The 20,823-nt window shown below is 49.6% G+C and overlaps 1 protein-coding gene across 1 annotated transcript in view; it reads left to right on the top strand.

Moving 5' to 3' along the window:
• The window catches only part of LOC139262701 (1-phosphatidylinositol 4,5-bisphosphate phosphodiesterase beta-2-like), a 398,767-nt gene that overhangs the window by 63,664 nt on the left and 314,280 nt on the right, over window positions 1-20,823 (top strand). The window contains exons 15-17 of the mRNA XM_070877853.1: window positions 2,621-2,715; window positions 4,282-4,378; window positions 8,756-8,840. Of these exons, the coding sequence (XP_070733954.1) occupies window positions 2,621-2,715; window positions 4,282-4,378; window positions 8,756-8,840 (277 nt within the window). The remainder of the gene's footprint in view (window positions 1-2,620; window positions 2,716-4,281; window positions 4,379-8,755; window positions 8,841-20,823) is intronic.

Genomic DNA, 20,823 nt, shown 5'->3' with positions numbered 1-20,823 from the left:
AGATGGAGTTCGATGTGGGGAAGTGTGAGGTTATCCACTAATAAAGATCAATCAGAGTATTTTCTAAATAGCGAGTAGCGAGGACCTGTGGATGAGCAGGTCAGCGACACAAAGGGGTGGGAGTTATATTATAGCCTGACAGAGCTCTGGTTAGTCCTCGTTGGAAGGACTACACCGCACCTCAGCAAGGGCATGTTGCCTTGGAGAGGGTGCAGGGCAGGTTCACCACAATTATATTGGGGCTAAAAGGGTTAAATGAATGAGGACAGGTTGCACAGAATAGGCGTGCTTCCCTTGAATATCGAAGATTAAGGGGCGATCTGATGGAGGTGTTTAAGATAATTAAGGGATTTGATAGAGTAGAGAGAGAGACTAGATCCGCTGGTGGGAGAGACCAGAACCAGGGGCATAACCTTAACATTAGAGTCAGGTCCTTCAGGGGTGATGTCAGGAAGCATTCCTACACACACAGGGTACTGGAAATCTGGGTCTCGTTAAATTGTTGTTGGGTAAAGGCATATGGCACCAAATGAGTGAGATGGAGTGAGTATACAGATCAACCATTAGCTCATCGAATGGCGGAACTGGCTCGAGGGGCAGAATTACACCTCCTGTTCCGATCGTCCCATGTTCCCATTGTAAAATTCTGATATATCCCACCCCCTTACTATAATAGTCTCTGATATACCCTGCACCCCTCACTGTAACACTCTGATATACCCCACACCCCTCATTGTAACACTGAATATACCCCACACCCCTTACTGTAACACTGATATACCTCACACCCCTTCACTGCAACACACTGATATACCCCACACCCCTCACTGTAACACTGATATACCCCACACCCATCACTGTAACACTCTGCACTCTGATATACCCCACATCCCTCACTGTAACAGATATACCCCACACCCCTCACTGTAATACTCTGATATACTCCATGCACCTCACTGTAACAGGAAATACACCTCACACCTCACTATAACACTGATATACCCCACACACCTCACTGCAATACTGATATACTCCTCACCACTCACTATAACGCTCTGATATACCCCACACTCCTCACTAACACTGATATATCCCCCACTCCTCACTGTAACACTGATATATCCCCCACCCCTCACTGTATCACTGATATACCCCACACCGCTCACTGTAACACTGATATACCCCACATCCCTCAATGTAACACTCTGATATACCCCATACCCCTCACTGTAACACTCTGATTTACCCCACACCGCTCCGTGTAACACTGATATACCTTACACCCCTCACTGTAACACTGATATACCCCACACCTCTCATTGTAACACTGATATACCCCACACCCCTCACTGTAACACTGATATACCCCACACCCCGCACTGTAATAGATATACTCCACGCTCCTCACTGTTACACTGATATACCTCACACTCCTCATTGTACCACTGATATACCCCACACTCCTCACTGTAACACTGATATACCCCACACCTCTCACTGTAACACTGATATACCCTACACCCCTCACTGTAACACTCTGATACACCCCACACCCCTCACTGTAACACTGATATACCCCACACCCCTCACTGTAACACTGATATACACCACAACCCTCACTGTAACACTGATGTATCCCACACCCCTCACTGTAACACTGATATACCCCTCACTAACACTGATATACCCCTCACTGTAACACTGACATACCCCTCACCCCTCACTGTAACACTGATATACCCCTCACTGTAACACTGACATACCCCACATCCCTCACTGTAACACTGATATACCCCACACCCCTCACTGTAACACTGATATATCTCACACCCCTCACTGTAACACTGATATACCCCACACCCCTCACTGTAACACTGACATACCCCTCACCCCTCACTGTAACACTGATGTACCCCTCACCCCTCACTGTAACACTGATATACCCCACATCCCTCACTGTAACACTGATATACCCCACACCCCTCACTGTAACACTGATATACCCCACACCCCTCACTGTAACACTGATATACACCACAACCCTCACTGTAACACTGATATATCCCACACCCCTCACTGTAACACTGATATACCCCTCACTGTAACACTGATATACCCCTCACTGTAACACTGACATACCCCTCACCCCTCACTGTAACACTGATATACCCCTCACCCCTCACTGTAACACTGACATACCCCACATCCCTCACTGTAACACTGATATACCCCACACCCCTCACTGTAACACTGATATATCTCACACCCCTCACTGTAACACTGATATACCCCACACCCCTCACTGTAACACTGATATATCTCACACCCCTCACTGTAACACTGATATACACCACACCCCTCACTGTAACACTGATATACCCCACACCCCTCACTGTAACTCTGATGTAGCCTACACACACCCCTCACTGTAACACTGATATACCCCTCACTGTAACACTGATATACCCCTCACTGTAACACTGACATACCCCTCACTGTAACACCGATATCCCCCTCACTCACACTGGTAGGTTATAATTGTGACCTATGAGTGCTGTGTGGTGATTCCTGGGTCCAGACGTGGTGGTGATTGCTTGTGTTTGTCCTGGGGTGATTACAGCGGAGACTGTGGAGGAGCAGTGTGAGAACGAGGAGGAGGCTGAGAACATTGAGCAGGAGGAGGAGGAGGAGCAGAAGAAAAGCGAATCGGACGAGGTATGAGCAGTTGCGTTTTACATTGTTTCTGGTGATTTGGCCGTGCTGGTGGGCCTTCCCCCTTCAACTCCATGTGATGGAGCTGCTCCCACTGTGATGTTAGGGTGGGACTTTCAGGGTTTTCACCCAACGATGACCCTGAATGTTGCCGGATTTTTGTAATCCGCTGTGGCTCAGTGGGCAGCACACTCACCTGTGAGTCAGAAGGTTGTGGTTCAAGTCCCACTCCATCAACTTGAGCACAAAAATCTAGGCTGACACTCTCAGTGCAGTGCTGAGGGAGCGCTGCACTGTTGGAGGGGCCAACTTTCAGATGAGACATTAAACCGAGGCCCCGTCTGCTCTCTCAGGTGGACGTAATAGATCCCATGGTACTATTTTGAATAAGAGCAGGGGAGTTATCCCCAGTGTCCTGGCCAATATTTATCCCTCAATCAACATAACAAAAACAGATTATCAGGTCATTATCATATTGCTGTTTGTGGGAGCTTGCTGTGCACAATGATTCCCACAGTGACTACACTCCAATAGTACCTCATTGGCTGTAAAGCACTGTGAGATGTCCAATGGCCATGAAAGGCGCTATATAAATCCAAGTCTTTCTTTCTTAAACCCTTTCTGGAAGAGGAGCTGCCGTCCTAACCTGGAATGGCCTGTGCCTGAATGCAGTCATCGACTCTCAAAGTGCTTTGAATTGGCCAAGCAAGCCCCCATTTGTAAACAATCGCGACATTATTTAGTTTCTAATTATTTGTTGATATTTATTCATTGAATGTACATGTTAAGGATGCTACACTAGAAGGTTTGGAGGACCATTTACTGACTGGTACTGTGAAGATGTTTGAAGCACGCCTGCCATTAAAAAAAAAATTGATGTGTTAGTGCTAGGTACAGCACGGGTTAAATACAGAGTAAAGCTGCCGCTACGCTGTCCCATCAAACATTCCCAGGGCCGGTACATCACAGGGTTAGGTTACAGAGTAAAGCTCCCTCAACTCTACTCTGAGCTCCTTCACGGCAAACGAGCCAAAGGTGGGCAGCAGAAACGTTACAAGGACACCCTCAAAGCCTCCCTGATAAAGTGCAACATCCCCACTGACACCTGGGAGTCCCTGGCCAAAGACCGCCCTAAGTGGAGGAAGTGCATCCGGAAGGGTGCTGAGTACCTCGAGTCTCATCACCGAGAGCATGCAGAAATCAAGCGCAGGCAGCGGAAAGAGCGTGCGGCAAACCAGTCTCACCCATCCTTTCCTTCAACCACTGTCTGTCCCACCTGTGACAGGGATTGTGGCTCTCGTATTGGACTCATGTGAAGAGTGGAAGCAAATTTTCCTCGATTCCGAGGGACTGCGTATGATGATGGCACTGTCCCATTAAACACTCCCAGGGCAGGTACAGCACGGGGTTAGATACAGTGTAAAACTCCCTCTACATTTTCCCATCAAACACTCCCAGAGTTTTGCAACGATGGACCTCCTGTCTGGGCTGCGGAATGAGCCCTACTTTGATGACATTGTTTGTTGCTGAGCTATAACTTGTGCTTGTTGCTGCGTTCTTTCCTAACAGGGTACTGCTGGCCAGGAAGTGAGAGCATATGAAGAGATGTCCAGTCTGGTCAACTACATTCAGCCCGTGAAATTCGACTCCTTTGAAGTAGCCAACAGTAAGATACCTGCCCGTGCCCCTGTGCTCTCCGCATCACTCAGTGTTTACACCATCTGTCCCAGCAAACCTCAAGTCATTCGTAAGAACATGAGAACGTCATAATTAGGAGCAGGAGTAGGCCCTACAGCCCCTCAAGCCTGCTCTGCCATTCAGTAAGACCATGGCTGATCATCGACCTCAACTCCACTTCCCTGCCCGATCCCCATATCTCTTGATTCCCCTAAACTCCAAAAATCTATATATTTCAGCCTTGAATATACTCACCGACTCAGCATCCACAGCCCTCTGGGGCAGAGAATTCCAAAGATTCACCACCCTCTGTGTGAAGAAATTTCTCTTCATCTCTGTCTTAAATGGCCGACCCCTTATCCTGAGACTGTGACCCCTGGTTCTAGACACTCCAGCCAGGGGAAACAACCTCTCAGCATCTACCCTGCCGAGCCCCCTCAGAATCTTGTATGTTTCAATGAGATCACCTCTCTTTCTTCTAAACTCCAGAGAGTACACGCCCAATGTACTCAATCTCTCCTCATAGGACAACCCTCTCATCCCAGGAATCAATCGAGTGAACCTCTGTTGTACCGCCTCCAAGGCAAGTATATCCTTCCTTAGATACGGAGACCAAAATTGTGCCCAGTACTCCAGGTGTGGTCTCACCAGGGCCCTGTACAGTTGTAGCAAGACTTCCTTACTGTAATACTCCAACCCCCTTGCAATAAAGGCAACATGCCATTTGCCTTCCTTATTGCTTGCTGTATCTGCATGCTAGCTTTCTGTGTTTCCTGTACAAGGACACCCAAATCTCCCTGCACACCAACAGTTAATAGTTTCTCACCATTTAAAAATATTCTGTTTTTCTATTCTTCCTCCTAAAGTGAATGACCTCACATTTCCACACATTATACTCCATCTGCCATCTTACTGCCCACTCACTCAGTCTATCTATATCCCTTTGCAGATGCTTTGTGTTCTCCTCACAACTAACTGACCCACCTAGCTTTTGGTAACATTACACTCGGTCCCTTCACCTAAGTCATTAATATAAACTGTAAATAGCTGAGGCCCCAGCACTGATCCCTGTGGCACCCCACTAGTTACAGCCTGCCATCCAGAAAATCCTAATCTATTACCCCCAACTCCATAAGCCCTTATCTTGTGTAATAACCTTTTATGTGGCAGCTTACCTTTTGGAAATCCAAATATACTACATCCACTGGCTCCCTTTCATCTACCCTGTTAGTTACATCCTCAAAAAACTCTAATCAATTTGTCAAACACGATTTCCCTTTAATAAAACCGTGTTGACTCTGCCTAATCATATTATGATTATCTTCGTGTCCCGATACCACTTCCTTAAAAATGGATTCCAGCATTTTCCCGATGGCTGATGTCAGGCTAACTGGCCTGTAGTTCCCTGTTTTCTCTCTCCCTCCTTTCTTGAATAGCGGGGTTACATTTGCTACCTTCCAATCTGCTGGGATTGTTCTAGAATCTCGGGAATTTTGGAAGATCACAACCAATGCATCCACTATCTCTGCAACCACCTCTTTTAGAACCCTAGGATGTAGGCCGTCAGGTCCAGGAGATTTGTCGGCTTTTAGTCCCATTAATTTCTCTAGTACTTTTTCTCTACTGATATTCATGTCCAATGAGGAAATGGGCAGAAGAACCCAAACTGTGTGAGGACCGTTTGCAACTTATTGCAAAAGCAGAACTGAGCAGTTATACTGACCAGGAACAACTGAACAGGCTGAGGTTCTTTTCTCCAGAGAAGAGAATGCTGAGGGGTGAGCTGACAGAGGTCCTTAGGATAATGAAAGGGTTTGACAGGGCAGATGTAGAGAAAAAATTGCCAATTGTGGGTGAGTCCAAAACTAGGGTTCATAAATATAAGATAGTCACTAATAAATCCAATGGGGAATTCAGGAGAAACTTCTTTACTCAAGAGAGTGGTTAGAATGTGGAACACGCTATCACAGGGAGTGGTTAAGGCGAATAGCATAGGTTATTTAAGGGGAAGCTGGATAAACACATAAAGGAGAAAGGAATAGAAGGTTATCTTGATTGGTTTAAATGGGTCATTTTCCGGTTGGCAAACAGTGACTGGGTGCTGCGGAGATCGGTGTTGGGTCCTGAACTATTTACAATCTGTATTAATGACTTGGAAGAAGGGACTGCGTGTAATGTAGCCAAATTTGCTGATGATGCATCATCATCATAGGCAGTCCCTCGAAACGAGGATGACTTGCTTCCACGCCAAAAAAAGGATGAGTTCACAGGTGTTTCAATGAAGGACCTAATATTCCAGATCCTGAACTATATCCTGAAGGGTGGAAGATGCCTGTGCGTGGAGTTTTTAACGTGTGGTGACCGTTGCACACCAGCCACCACATGGGCTTGACAGAGCTAGGCCTTGGTCCAGTGGCAAGGATTAACCAAGATGACTGGAGACCAGTTCTGCTACACAGATCTAGTGTGCACACATATCGCAGTGTGGGCTGGCCCATGCTGTCCCTGGGCCCCTGGCCCCAAACTCACGCCTTCCCTGGGCCCTGATCACATCCCTCTACAGTCTCTCGCTACTTGTGCTATATCTGCCCACGCTCCAATCACCGACCTGGACCTTATGTATTCATGTCACTGATCACCATCCTGCACTTGATGGCCTCCCTGCAGTAAGATGCGCGCTGCGCATACTCCCTGCCCCGCTTCAGGACAATGGAAAGCGTTGTGACGTCGAGGAAGCCCCGCTCCTGTCGCTCCCTGCCCCCTGCGGCGGGCGACTCATGCAAAGATGACGGCCGATCTCCCCGCAACCCTCGACAGTAACCAAGGTCCGTCCACGCCCGAAGGTGCCCCGCAGCCGCCACCAACTCGGCGGCCAAATCTCGCCACCCGTGCCTGTCCGTGAGTATGTAAGTCTGCAGGGAGGCTGGGCGCGCTGCCTGGGCCACTCCTCCACCCTCCGTGGTGGTGATGAAACGTCAAAATGATACAAAGATGGGTGGGAAAGCAAATTGTGATGAGGGCACAAAGAATCTGCAAAGGGACATAGGTAGGTTAAGTGAGTGGGAAAAAATTTGGCAGATGGAGTATAATGTGGGAAAATGTGAGGTTATCCACTTTGGTAGGAAGAATAAAAAAGCAAATGAAATGGGGAGAGATTACAAAATGCTGAGTACAGAGGGACCTGGGGGTCTTTGTACATGAAACACAAAAAGTTATCATGCAGGTACAGCAAGTGATCAGGAAGGCAAATGGAATGTTGGCCTTTATTGCAAGGGGGATAGAGTATAAAAGCAGAGAGGTCCTGCTACAACTGTACAGGGTATTAGTGAGGCCACACCTGGAGTACTGCATACAGTTTTTTTAAGGAAGGATATACTTGCTTTGGAAACAGTTCAGAGAAGGTTCACGAGGTTGATTCCTGAGATGAAGGGGTTGACTTATGAAGAAAGGTTGAGCAGGTTAGGCTTGTACTCATTGGAGTTAAGAAGAATGAGAGGTGGTCTTATTGAAATGTATAAGATTCTGAGGGGGCTTGACAAGGTAGATGCAGCGAGGACGTTTCCCCTCGTGGGGCAATCTAGAACTAGGGGACATAGTTTCAGAGTCGGGGGCACCCATTTAAAACAGAGATAAAGAGGAATTTCTGGAATTCTCTGCCCCAGAGAGCTGTGGAGGTTGGGTCACTGAATATATTTAAGGTGGAGATAGACAGTTTTTTGAACTATAAGGGAGTCAAGAGTTATGGGGAGCGGGCAGGGAAGTGGAGCTGAGTCCATGATCAGATCAGCCATGATCGTATTGAATGGCAGAGCAGGCTCGAGGGGCCGTATGGCCAACTCTTGCTCCCATTTCTTATGTTCTTATGAAGTAGGGAGGGAGGAGGCTCACGTGGAGAATAAAGACCGGCACGGACCAGTTGGGCCGCATGGCCTGTTTGTGTGCTGTAAACTGTGTGTGACTCTATGTAATATTGCTCAGACCCAGAGAAACACCTGTCGCCAGCACCATACTGTGCCAGAGCAGGACCTGCACTTCCGTGTTCACTTGGACTTTTGATGCCTCTACGAAATGCATTCTCCGATCAACATTGAAGCTCTGGTTGAGAGCTTTGCACTGACCTGTGCCGCAGATCGTGTGCACAGCCTGTAGCTGCCCTCCAGTAATTCACTCTGAAACTACAAGAGCAAACTTGCAATTGTGTAGCACCCTCAGGACGATCCAAAGAGTACAAGAGTGACACACTATCCCACGTGTTTAATACTTAGTGACATTCCATCCCATTTGTATTTAATACACACAGGAACATTATATCCTGATAAAACTACACGGACAAATACTTGCTAAATCTGATTTCTTTGCTTTGCAGAACGAAATAAATCCTGCATCATCTCATCCTTCACGGAGACAAAAGCTCTGGACCTGCTCATGAAAATGCCCATTGAATTTATTCAGTATCCTTCCAACGGCTGTCTGCAAACAGTTTCATACTGACACCAGGTGGCCAGTGAATGCAGAGGGCTGGTGTACACTGAGCGAGCGAACGCCAATACACCAGCTCCAACACAGCTTAGCAACATACAGCGAATAGTCGATTCCCAGGAGTGAGTTACAGGCTGGGATCTCATCTAGAGGTTCGGGGGATTTATATATCGAATATCAGGTACCCGGGAGTGAGTTACAGGCTGGAATCTAATCGAGGGGTTGGGGGGGTGGTTTATATATAGAATAACAGATACCCGGGAATGAGTTACAGACTCAAATCTAATCGAGGGGTTCGGGGGTCTATATATAGAATAACATATCCGGGAGTGAGTTACAGACTGGAATCTAATCGAGGGGTTCGGGGGTCTATAAAAAGAATAACAGATACCCGGGCGTGAGTTACAGGCTTGGATCTAATCAAGGGGTTCTGTGGTTTATATATAGAATAACAGATACCCAGGAGTGAGTTACAGGCTGGAATCTAATCGAGAGTTTCGGGGAGGTTTATGTATAGAATAACAGATACCCAGGAGTGAGTTACAGGCTGGAATCTAATCGAGGGATTCAGGGGGTCTATATATAGAATAACAGATATCCGGGAGTGAGTTACAGGCTGGGATCTAATCGAGGCGTTCGGGGAGGTTTATATATAGAATAACAGATACCTGGGAGTGAGTTACAGGCTGGGATCTAATCGAGGGGTTCAGGGGGGTTTATATATAGAATAACAGATACCTGCGAGTGAGTTACAGTCTGGGATCTAATCGAGGGGTTCAGGGGGGTTTATATATAGAATAACAGATACCCAGGAGTGAGTTACAGTCTGGGATCTAATCGAGGGGTTCAGGGGGGTTTATATATAGAATAACAGATACCCGGGAGTGAGTTACAGGCTGGGATCTAATCGAGGGGTTCGGTGGGGTTTATATATAGAATAACAGATACCTGCGAGTGAGTTACAGTCTGGGATCTAATCAAGGGGTTCGGGGGGGTTTAAAAATAGAATAACAGATACCCAGGAGTGAGTTACAGGCTCAAATCTTATCGAGGGGTTCGGGGGTCTATATATAGAATAACAGATACCTGGGAGAGGGTTATAGGCTGGAATCTAATCGAAGTGTTCGGGGGGTGGTGTGGGGGGGGGGCTTATATATAGAATAACAGATACCCGGGAGTGAGTTACAGGCTGGGATCTAATCGAGCGGTTCTGGGGGTCTATAAATAGAATAACAGATACCCGGGAGTGAGTTACAGGCTGGGATCTAATCGAGGGGTTCTGGGGGTCTATAAATAGAATAACATACCCGGGAGTGAGTTATAGGCTGGGATCTAATCGAGGGGTTCAGGGGTTTATATATAGAATAACAGATACCCGGGAGTGAGTTACAGGCTGGGATCTAATCGAGGGGTTCGGGGGGGTTTATATAGAGAATAACAGATACCCGGGAGTGAGTTATAGGTTGGGATCTAATCGAGGAGTTCGGGGGGGGGCTTTATATATAGAATAACAGATAACCGGGAGTGGGTTACAGGCTGGGATCTAATCGAGGGCTTCTGGGGGGAGGGGGTTTATATATAGAATAACAGATACCCGGGAGTGAGTTACATGCTGGGATCTAATCGAGGGATCCGTGGGGCTTTATATATAGAATAACGGATACCCGGGAGTGAGTTACAGGCTGGAATCTAATCGAGGGGTTCGGGGGGGTTTATATATAGAATAACAGATACCCGGGAGTGAGTTACAGGCTGGAATCTAATCGAGGGGTTCGGGGGGTATATATATAGAATAACGGATTAATGGGAGTGAGTTACGGGCTCGGATCTAATCGAGGGGTTCGGGGAGGTTTATATATAGAATAACAGAAACCCGGGAGTGAGTTACAGGCTGGGATCTAATCGAGGGGTTCGGGGGGAGTTTATATATAGAATAACAGATACCTGGGAGTGAGTTACAGGCTGCAATCTAATCGCGGGATTCGGGGGGGGGGGGTTTATATATAGAATAACAGAAACCCAGGAGTGAGTTACAGGCTGGAATCTAATTGAGGCTTTCGGGTGGGTTTACATAGAGAATAACAGATACCCGGGAGTGAGTTACAGGCTGGAATCTAATCGAGGGATTCGGGGGGTTTACATAGAGAATAACAGATACCCGGGAGTGAGTTATAGGCTGGAATCTAATCGAGGTTCGGGGGTTTATATATAGAATAACTGATACGCGGGAGTGAGTTACAGGCTGGAATCTAATTGAGGGGTTCGGGGGGTTTATATACAGAATAACAGATACCCAGGAGTGAGTTACAGGCTGGGATCTGATCGAGGGGTTCAGGGGGGTTTATATATAGAATAACAGAGACCCAGCAGTGAATTACAGGCTGGGATCTAATCGAGGGGTTCGGGGGTTTATATATATAGAATAACGGATTCATGGGAGTGAGTTACAGGCTCGGATCTAATCGAGGGTTTCGGGGGGTGTCTATATATAGAATAACAGATTCCCAGGAGTGAATTACAGGCTGGGATCTAATCGAGGGGTTCGGGGGTTTATATATATAGAATAACGGATTCATGGGAGTAATTTACAGGCTCTGATCTAATCGAGGGTTTCGGGGGGGCGGGGTCTATATATAGAATAACGGATACCCGGGAGTGAGTTACAGGCTGGAATCTAATCGAGGGGTTCTGGGGTCTATATATAGAATAACAGATACCCAGCAGTGAATTACAGGCTGGGATCTAATCGAGGGGTTCGGGGGTCTATATATAGAATAACCGATACATGGGAGTGAGTGTGACTGTCTGTAATGACTGGGTTATTTTGTGGAATGGAGTTGCAGGTATGTTGTTACTGAAGATTTATTCGACGGTTGTTCCCTTACCTTATCAGCATGTCACCCTGCTCTCTTCTAACTGTGCTGCCTCTCGCAATCTCCTATTCTGTCAGTGAGATGTCTCCTGCCCTCACCTCATCCCTGCTCAAAAACCTTTAAAGTGCTCAAGATTCAGGGGCCTTACGCTTCCCGTTCTCGGCAATGTTTAGCGTAAAGTGGGCGGACGCTGTCCTTTCTCCAGCCGGTGGTGGATCCCACGGTGTCTGCCATTTACCAAGGGCTGGCAGCACTGTCGGTAAAGTGCAGATATAAATGAGGAAGAGGTGATGTCACACCAGCTTCACGTCACCTTGGCCAACTTGGACCTGAGCACTTAGCTCAGTGTCGGGCCCTAAGCTCGCTATGGGAACCTCATCATCATAGGCAGTCCCTCAAACGAGGATGACTTGCTTCCACATGGGTTCACAGATGTTTCAATGAAGGACCCCATGTTCCAGTCCTGAACTCCAATTGAGGGGGTGGAAGATGTCTGTGTGTGGATTTTTTTAATGCATATCAGCCTCCACACTGGCTTATCCAGTGGCAAGGGTTAACCAAGATGACTGGAGACCTGCTCTGCTGCACAGACCTAGTGCACACACATATCGCAGTGTGGGCTGGCCCGTGCTGCCCCTGGGCCCTTGGCTCTTCTGGGCCCCAAACTCACGCCTCTCCTGGGCCCCGAACCCACATTTGCTGCACCGTCACCACAATCCCTCACCGCTCCTCCGCCACAAAGACACTCGCCACACCTCCGCCACGATCTCCCTCCGAACCAAACATTCGCCGAGCCTCCGCCATGATCACCCACCAAATCTCAGCCACGCTCTCTCATCGCTCCTCCGCCCCGATCACTCATCGCAAGTCCGCCGCGACCTTCCCGCTCCTCTGCTGTACCAGGGCCCCGCCGATGCTCCTGCCCACGCTCCAAACGGCGACCTGGGTCCTGATGACGTCACCCGGTCACCCACCTCGAAGCCGTCGCACACTTGGAGTAGCTTGCTCTGGGAGCTGCAGTGGCTCCAACTCTTTTTATAGTCCCGATGCGGTGGTGTTCTCTCGAAACCTAGCTTGCAGCCGACTGACAGAGAAAGGGACATGTACATCTTTCACGCATTTAATCTTTTGGACTGGATTTTTAATATTTCATTGAACTAGTGGCTTGCTTTAAGTGTGTATGGAGTGCTGTTGGATGCTTGCAAGGCCTCGGATGGTAAAGGAAGGCCTCTGAGAAGAAAGAATATGCTGGAAATATTCAGCGGGTCAGGCAAGATTCGTGGAGAGAGAAACAGAGTTCACGTCTCAGATCGAGATGCTCCCTGACCTGCTGAGTATTTCCAGCATTTTATGCTGTCAATTCAGATTTATAGCCTCCGCTCACGGAGGGAAGAGGAAGACGCAGAAGAGGAGGAAGCAGAAAGAAAAATGCAACATGGACAGCCCCTTTCTGGCTGGGATATCCGGGATAGATTATTCTGCCTGCGGCCCCAGTGAGCACAATCCCAATTCCCCTTTCAGTATTTGTTCCACAGCTTACCCTCCCTCTGTTACTGACCATCACAGTGTTTTCTTGGCCACAGTGCTGAAATAAAAGCCTCCACAAAGCAAACTTTCCAATCCGACTTTATACATCCATCCAAATGACATAATCATCATCATAGGCAGTCCCTCGGAATCGAGGAAGACTTGCTTCCATTCCTAAAGTGAGTCCTTTGGTGGCTGTACAGTCCAATACGAGAGCCACAGACTCTGTCACAGGTGGGACAGATAGTCGTCGGGGGAAGGGGGGGGTGGCACTGATTTACCACACGCTCCTTCCGCTGCCTGCACCTGATCTCTTCACGCTCGCGGCGTTGAGATTCGAAGAGCTCAACGCCCTCCTGGATGCACTTCTTCCACTTAGGGCAGTCTTTGGCCAGGGACTCCCAGGTGTCAGTGGGGGTGTCGCACTTTATCAGGGAGGCTTTGAGGGTATCCTTGTAACGTTTCCACTGTCCATCTTTGGCTCGTTTGCCGTGAAGGAGATCCGCATAGAGCTATTACTTTCGGAGTGTCATGTCTGTCATGCGAACGATGTGACCTGCCCAGTGAAGCTGATCGAGTGTGGTCAGTGCTTGAATGCTGGGGCTGTTGGCCTGGACGAGGACGCTAATATCGGTGCGTCTGTCCTCCCAGGGGATTTGCAAGATCTTGCGTAGATATCTTTGGTGACTTGAGGTGTCTTCTGTACATCATCCATGCCTCTGATCCATACAGGAGGGCAGATATTACTACAGCCCTGCAGACCATGAGCTTGGTGCCAGATTTGAGGGCCTGGTCTTCGAACACTCTTTTCCTCAGGCAGCCAAAGGCTGCACTGGCGCACTGGAGGCGGTGTTGGATCTCGTCGCCTGTGTCTGCTTTTGTTGATAAGAGGCTCCCGAGGTATGGGAAATGGTCCACGTTGTCGAGGGCTGCGCCGTGGATCTTGATGATTGGGGGGCCAGTGCTGTGCAGCAGGGACAGGCTGGTGGAGGAATTTTGTCTTACGGATGTTAAGCATAAGGCCCATGCTTTCATATGCCTCAGTGAATACATCGACTATATCCTGGAATTCAGCCTCAGAATGTGCGCAGACGCAGGTGTCGTCTGCGTACTGCAGCTCAACTATAGAGGTTGGGGTGATCTTGGACCTGGCCTGGAGGAGGCGTAGGTTAAACAGCTTCCCACTGGTTCTGTGGTTTAGTTCCACTCTAGCGGGGAGCTTGTTGATTGTGAAGTGGAGCATGGCGGCAAGGAAGATTGAGAAGAGGGTTGGAGCGATGATGCAGCCCTGTTTGACCCCGGTCTGGACGTGGATAGCGTCTGTAATGGATCCGTTGGTAAGGATCACGGCCTGCATGTCATCGTGGAGCAGGCGAAGGATGTTGACAAACTTTTGGAAGCATCCAAAATGGAGGAGGACGCTCCATATACAGTGTCAAAGGCTTTGTAAGATCGAAGAAGGCCATATATAAGGGCTGGCGCTGCTCCCTGCATTTTTCCTGCAGCTGTCGCGCTGCAAAAATCATGTCTGTTGTGCTCCGTAGCGGACGAAATCCACACTGTGACTCTGGGAGGAGCTCCTCAGCCATAGGGAGAAGATGGTTGAGGAGAACTCTAGCGACAACCTTCCCAGTGACTGATAGCAGGGAGATTCCCCTGTAGTTGCCGCAGTCGGACTTGTCTCCCTTTTTAAAGAGGGTCATGATCACTGCATCTCTGAGATCTCCCGGCATGCTCTCCTCCCTCCAGATGAGAGATGAGGTCATGTATCCGCGCCAACAGCACCTCTCTGCCATACTTTAGCGCCTCAGCAGGAATTCCATCCGCTCCCATAGCCTTGTTGTTCTTGAGCTGATTTATGGCTTTTCCTACCTCGTGCAACGTTGGGGTTTCACTGAAGTGGTGGCGGGTCGCATGCTGCGGGATGGAGTTGAGAACACTCAAGTCAAAGGCAAAGTTTTAGTTGAGGAGATCTTCAAAATGCTCCTTCCAGCAGGCTCTGATTGCCTTGGTGTCCTTGATGAGCGTTTCTCTGTTCTTGGCCTGGAGTGGGGTGGGGCCTTGGGAGTTTGGACCGTAGGTGGCTTTGACCAACTCATTACCCTTATGCATTCTCTGAGAAACTGTCTTGTGTGTGCCTTTGCCTATCATACTAATGTCACGCAGTGCTACCCCAGTGGCTGCAGCGTGGCTGCTGACTTTCAGTGGGGGACACTGCAGATGGCCTTGGACGGCGACCTTGAGGAGCTGGTGGCTGAGTGTGAAATCGAGTGATGGTGTGTCTTCTTCTCCATCTTCACTCTCCTCTCCCTTTTCTTGCTCACCCACTGGCTGGGCAGGTTGCATTTCTTGGGTGTGTGAAATGAGGAAGGCACAAGGGTGGTATTGTGGTGAGGGGAGGGCAGGAAAGCAAGAGGTGCATGCCAGAAAGAGGATATCAGCATCTTGTATCTTTTCAGTCCCGCCACTGGCCAAGGGCTCAGCCAGGCCCCTGTCCAGAATGGCCCGCACCGTCTCCTCCAAGTGGGGGTGATGTAAAACTAGGATTGGGAGGTGTGCCTCGTGATTGTGCAGGGGGTCAACCCCCTACAGGGATTGCTGTTAGGTGAGTGATTGCGGGGGTGGGGGGGAGACTGTCATGCATTGAGCAGTGTGTGAGGCTAGTGATACAGTTGTTAGGCAACGGCGCTTGAAAAAGCCGTGGCCAGTGGCCTGAAGTCATGAAGTTTTTTTGGGGCACAGGAACCAGGGGCTGGGAGTGACACTGCTGGCAGTGACACCCTCGGTGATGTGGTCCCAAATCCTTCTTTCTGGAGGAGGACCTCTCTCACAGTGTTGACCCCCTTGCACAAAGCTGGAGTGCTGCGTGCTGGACCCTGGGTTGTGATACATTCTTTACCGACATCACAGACTACACAAGATGGCTCTCACAGGAACCTGTCATGTGACCTTGTCACATGATGCATTTATTATAAACATCTGCAGTTGCATTACCACAGTAGTGCACTAGGTGGGGCGCGATATATTACAGGTGCCCCTTCCCTGGCTCGCTGGGGCATTTGAGGACTCTCATTTGGGACTTTTTAATGTTTTGATTTAAAAGGCTACAAGGCATAACTGCTTTTTTTTACTTTTGATTTTTATTGGTTCAGATCATTTTTAAAGTCCCACAGTGCCTAGCAAACTCATGGCCTCGCCTGCCGAGGCTGCTGGAAGATGGGACATTGCCTCTGGATGGGCAGCACTAGCATCACCAGGAGGACCTTACACTGTGAGTTAGTGCTGGGCTACAAATATTTAGTCCTCAGCATCAATAGTTCTCCTCTAACCCTTAGATGATTTTCGGTGGCCATTAACCTGAGGCAACGGTGACACCAGCAACTCCCGTGGCGGCCTCGAATTTTCTGCCCTCGGTCTCCAGAACAAGAGTGAAACTGAACTTAATTGGCGTCTACTGCAGTTCCCCTCTCTCCAAGTCCCCCCCCCCTCCACCCCCCACACCCCCGCCCCCCCTCACAGTCCCTAGTGCCCTCGCCCTTTGTCAAGCCTGATCTCCAAACCTTTACCTTTCCTCTTCCATTCCCCTTTCTTTTACCCTCCTCTTCTTCTCCCTAGTTCCCTCCACTCCTCCTTGCCCCCACCCCCTTCCCCTTTACCTCCTTCCCTCTCCCCTGTCTCTCCTGTTGCTGACACACCCTCCCAGAATCTCGGCTTTCCTGTGTTCTGTCAGTCACTATACCCTCTTCCCCCACTCGCCCCTGTAATATATTTGCTTCATGGGTTCTTTGCTTAAGAATTCATAGCGATACATTGCTATTAAGAACTAGTTGGTTTATTAGCAAAGGTTTAACAATCACACGACATATTACCAGTTCAACTATTTTAGTTGTGCACTTTAAACAAATGCTCCCTGCAAGGGGGGTCACACTCCAAAATAAACATTTTTCCAGTGCCCCTTTTTTTTTGGGGGGGGTGCGGGGGGTGGATTTAGGGCACTAAAAACACAAATTATACAAGTGCCCCTTAGCTAAAAAGGGGGGGGGGGGGGTGACTAAAATCGACAAATTAAACAAATTAAACTTTAAACTTAAATGATCAAATTAAAATTTGGTTGCCGGGGGTGATGATGCACTCCAGTCCCTCCGGCACCCACCTCTCGCGGAAGGCCGTGAGCGTACCCGTGGACACCGCGTGCTCAATCTCCAGGGACACCCTGGCTCGGATGTATGCGCGGAAGAGAGGCAGGCAGTCAGGTTGAACGACCCCCTCGACCGCCCGCTGCCTGGACCGGCTGATGGCCCCCTTGGCCGTGCCCAGGAGAAGTCTTACGAGGAGGCCCTCGGACCTACCCGCTCCCCTCCGCACAGGGTGCCCAAAGATGAGGAGCGTGGGACTGCAGTGCAACCAGAAATTGAGGAGCAGCCCCTTTTAAATAATGGAACAGGGGCTGCAACCTTGCACATTCCATAAAAGCATGGAACACGGACTCTTCCAGACCGCAGAAATTGCAGGCGGCCTGGGAGCCCGTGAACCGACTTAAAAACCTATTGCACGGGACTGCTCCGTGCACCACCCTCCAAGCCAAGTCCCCAATAAATACAGGGAGGACTCCCGTATAGAGAGCACTCCATTGGGGACCCCCGCCTCCTCCGGACGGCAAGATGGTGCGCCATGACGTGTCTGGATGCCAGACGAGGATGGCAAGGTGGAGAATGTGCAGGAGCAGTCCGTACAGGAATCCCCTCCGTGCAGAACTGAAAGGCACAGAGGGGATTTCCCCGAGGAGGTTCAAGTTGTGAGGCGCCGGCTCCCGAGGGAGGTTTCGGGGCTTGGCGCCGATGAGGAATTCCGTCCGGACGTGGGTCAGTTCGGACGGGATCGCCCCATGTGCTTAAGCCTCCTCGACACACCTAACGGAGTCAGGGCCCAGTGCTGTTTTTAGCGACTCGATGGCGTTGGCCGCACTCCGGACGTCGGCCCAGTTTAGGCACCGTGCCAGCACGTCTGGTGCCATCCAGCCCGTTCCTCCGCCATCGAGCAGGTCCCTGACCCTGGTCACCTCGCCAGCCACAGCCCTCTCATCCGCCTGCCACTTAAAACCGCGGTCGTGGAGGTATGGATTCCTGAGCAGCACCACTCCAGACGGGGGAGAGCTGCGCTTGGTGGCGACTCTGTTCCAGACCCCGATGAGTTCCTGGTAAAAGACAGACAACCCCTGGAAGGCGGTCCTGACGCTCCCCAGGCTCACAAACAGGAGCTGCGTGTCGTAATTGATGCTGTAATGCTGGTGGCAGAAATACGTCGCCAGAGCACGCCACCTAGGAGGGGGCTCGACGTGGAGGTATCTCTGCAGGCTCTGAAGACGGAAAGTCGCGAGCTGGGCGCTGACGCACACCAACGCCTGACCGCCCTCCCTAAGTTGGAGACTCAAGACCGCGGCAGAGACCCAGTGCTTCCTGTTGTTCCAGAAGAAGTCCACCAGCTTCTTCTATATCTTGGTGACAAACGCAGGGGGAGGAGTCAAAGTGACCAGCCGGTACCACAACATAGCAGCCACCAGCTGGTTTATGACGAGCGCTCGACCCCTGTAGGACAGCACTTGGAGCAGTCCTATCCAGTGCCCTAGGCGAGCGGTGACCTTGGCCTCCAGCTCTTGCTAGTTCGCTGGCCAGGCTTCCACGTCTGGGCTAAGGTAGACTCCCAGATAGAGGAGATGGGTCGTGCTCCAGGCAAAAGGCCTCAGCTCCTCCGCCAGGGAATCCACCCACCACTGACCCACCAGCAGTCCGGAACAATTCTCCCAGTTGATCCTGGCGGAGAATGCGGCTGAGTAAATCTCCTGCCACTCACGTACCCTCCGCAGGTCAACGGGATCCTCAACCATGAGGAGCACATCATCAGCGTAAGCCGAAAGGACGACCTCCACACCCGGCCCTTGCTGAGCCAGTCCCATCAACCTCTTCCGCCAGAGGCGCAGGAAAGGCTCCACGCATAAGGCATATAACTGGCCGGACATGGGGCATCCCTGGCGCGTCCCTCGACAACTATTTTAGTTGTAATCAATTAATCAATTTATCAAGTGTCCCCTGATTTAAGGGGCGGGGAGGGAAACATACCAAACATTTTCAAACAAGTGCCCCCTTGTTTTTTTTTGAGGGCACTGAAACACAAATTATACAAGTGCCCCCTGGCTAAAAGAGGGGGGGGGGCACTAAAACCGGCAAATTAAACAAATTAAACTTTAGGCAAACATCAAATTAAAACTCGGTTGCCTGGGTTGATGATGCACTCCAGTCCCTCCAGCGCCCACCTCTCGCGGAAGGCTGCAAGCGTACTGGTGGACACCGCGTGCTCCATCTCCAGGAATCGCAGAAACATAGAAAATAGGTGCAGGAGTAGGCCATTTGGCCCTTCAAGCCTGCACCACCATTCAATAAGATCATGGCTGATCATTCACCTCAGTACCCCTTTCCTGCTTTTTCTCCATACCCCTTGATGCCCTTAGCCATAAGGGCCATATTTAATTCCCTCTTAAATATATCCAATGAACTGGCATCAACAACTCTCTGCAGCAGGGAATGCCACAGGTTAACAACTCTCTGAGTGAAAAAGTTTCTCCTCATCTTAGTGCTAAATGGCCTACCCCTTATCCTAAGACTATGTCCCCTGGTTCTGGACTTCCCCAACATCGGGAACATTCTTCCCGCATCTAACCTGTCTAGTGCCGTCAGAATCTTATACGTTTCTATGAGATCCCCTCTCATCCTTCTAAACTCCAGTGAATACAGGCCCAGTTGATCCAATCTCTCCTCATATGACAGTCCAGCCATCCCTGGAATCAGTCTGGTGAACCTTCGCTGCACTCCCTCAATAACAAGAACGTCTTTCTTCAGATTAGGAGACCAAAACTGAACACAATATTCCAGGTGAGGCCTCACTAAGGCCCTGTACAACTGTAGTAAGACCTCCCTGCTTCTATACTCAAATCTCCTAGCTATGAAGGCTAACATACCATTTGCCTTCTTTACCGCCTGCTGTACCTGCATGCCCACTTTCAGTGGCTGATGAACTATGACACCCAGGTCTCGTTGCACCTCCCCTTTTCCTAATCTGCCACCATTCAGATAATATTCTGCCTTCGTGTTTTTGCCCCCAAAATGGATAACCTCACATTTATCCACATTATACTGCATCTGCCATGCATTTGCCCACTCACCTAACCTGTCCAAATCACCCTGCAGCCTCTTAGCGTCCTCCTCACAGCTCACACCGCCACCCAGTTTAGTGTCATCCGCAAACTTGGAGATATTACACTCAATTCCTTCATTTAAATCGTTAATGTATATTGTAAAGAGCTGGGGTCCCAGCACTGAGCCCTGCGGCACCCCACTAATCACAGCCTGCCATTCTGAAAAGGACCCATTTATCCCGACTCTCTGCTTCCTGTCTGCCAACCAGTTCTCTATCCACGTCAGTACATTACCCCCAATACCATGCGCTTTGATTTTGCACACCAATCTCTTGTCAAAAGCCTTTTGAAAGTCCAAATACACCA

This window comes from Pristiophorus japonicus, chromosome 4, assembly GCF_044704955.1.
Source record: "Pristiophorus japonicus isolate sPriJap1 chromosome 4, sPriJap1.hap1, whole genome shotgun sequence".
NCBI classification, from domain to species: Eukaryota; Metazoa; Chordata; class Chondrichthyes; family Pristiophoridae; genus Pristiophorus; species Pristiophorus japonicus.
Note: the sequence above shows the minus strand (reverse complement) of the source record. Positions and strands in the feature narration are given on the sequence as shown.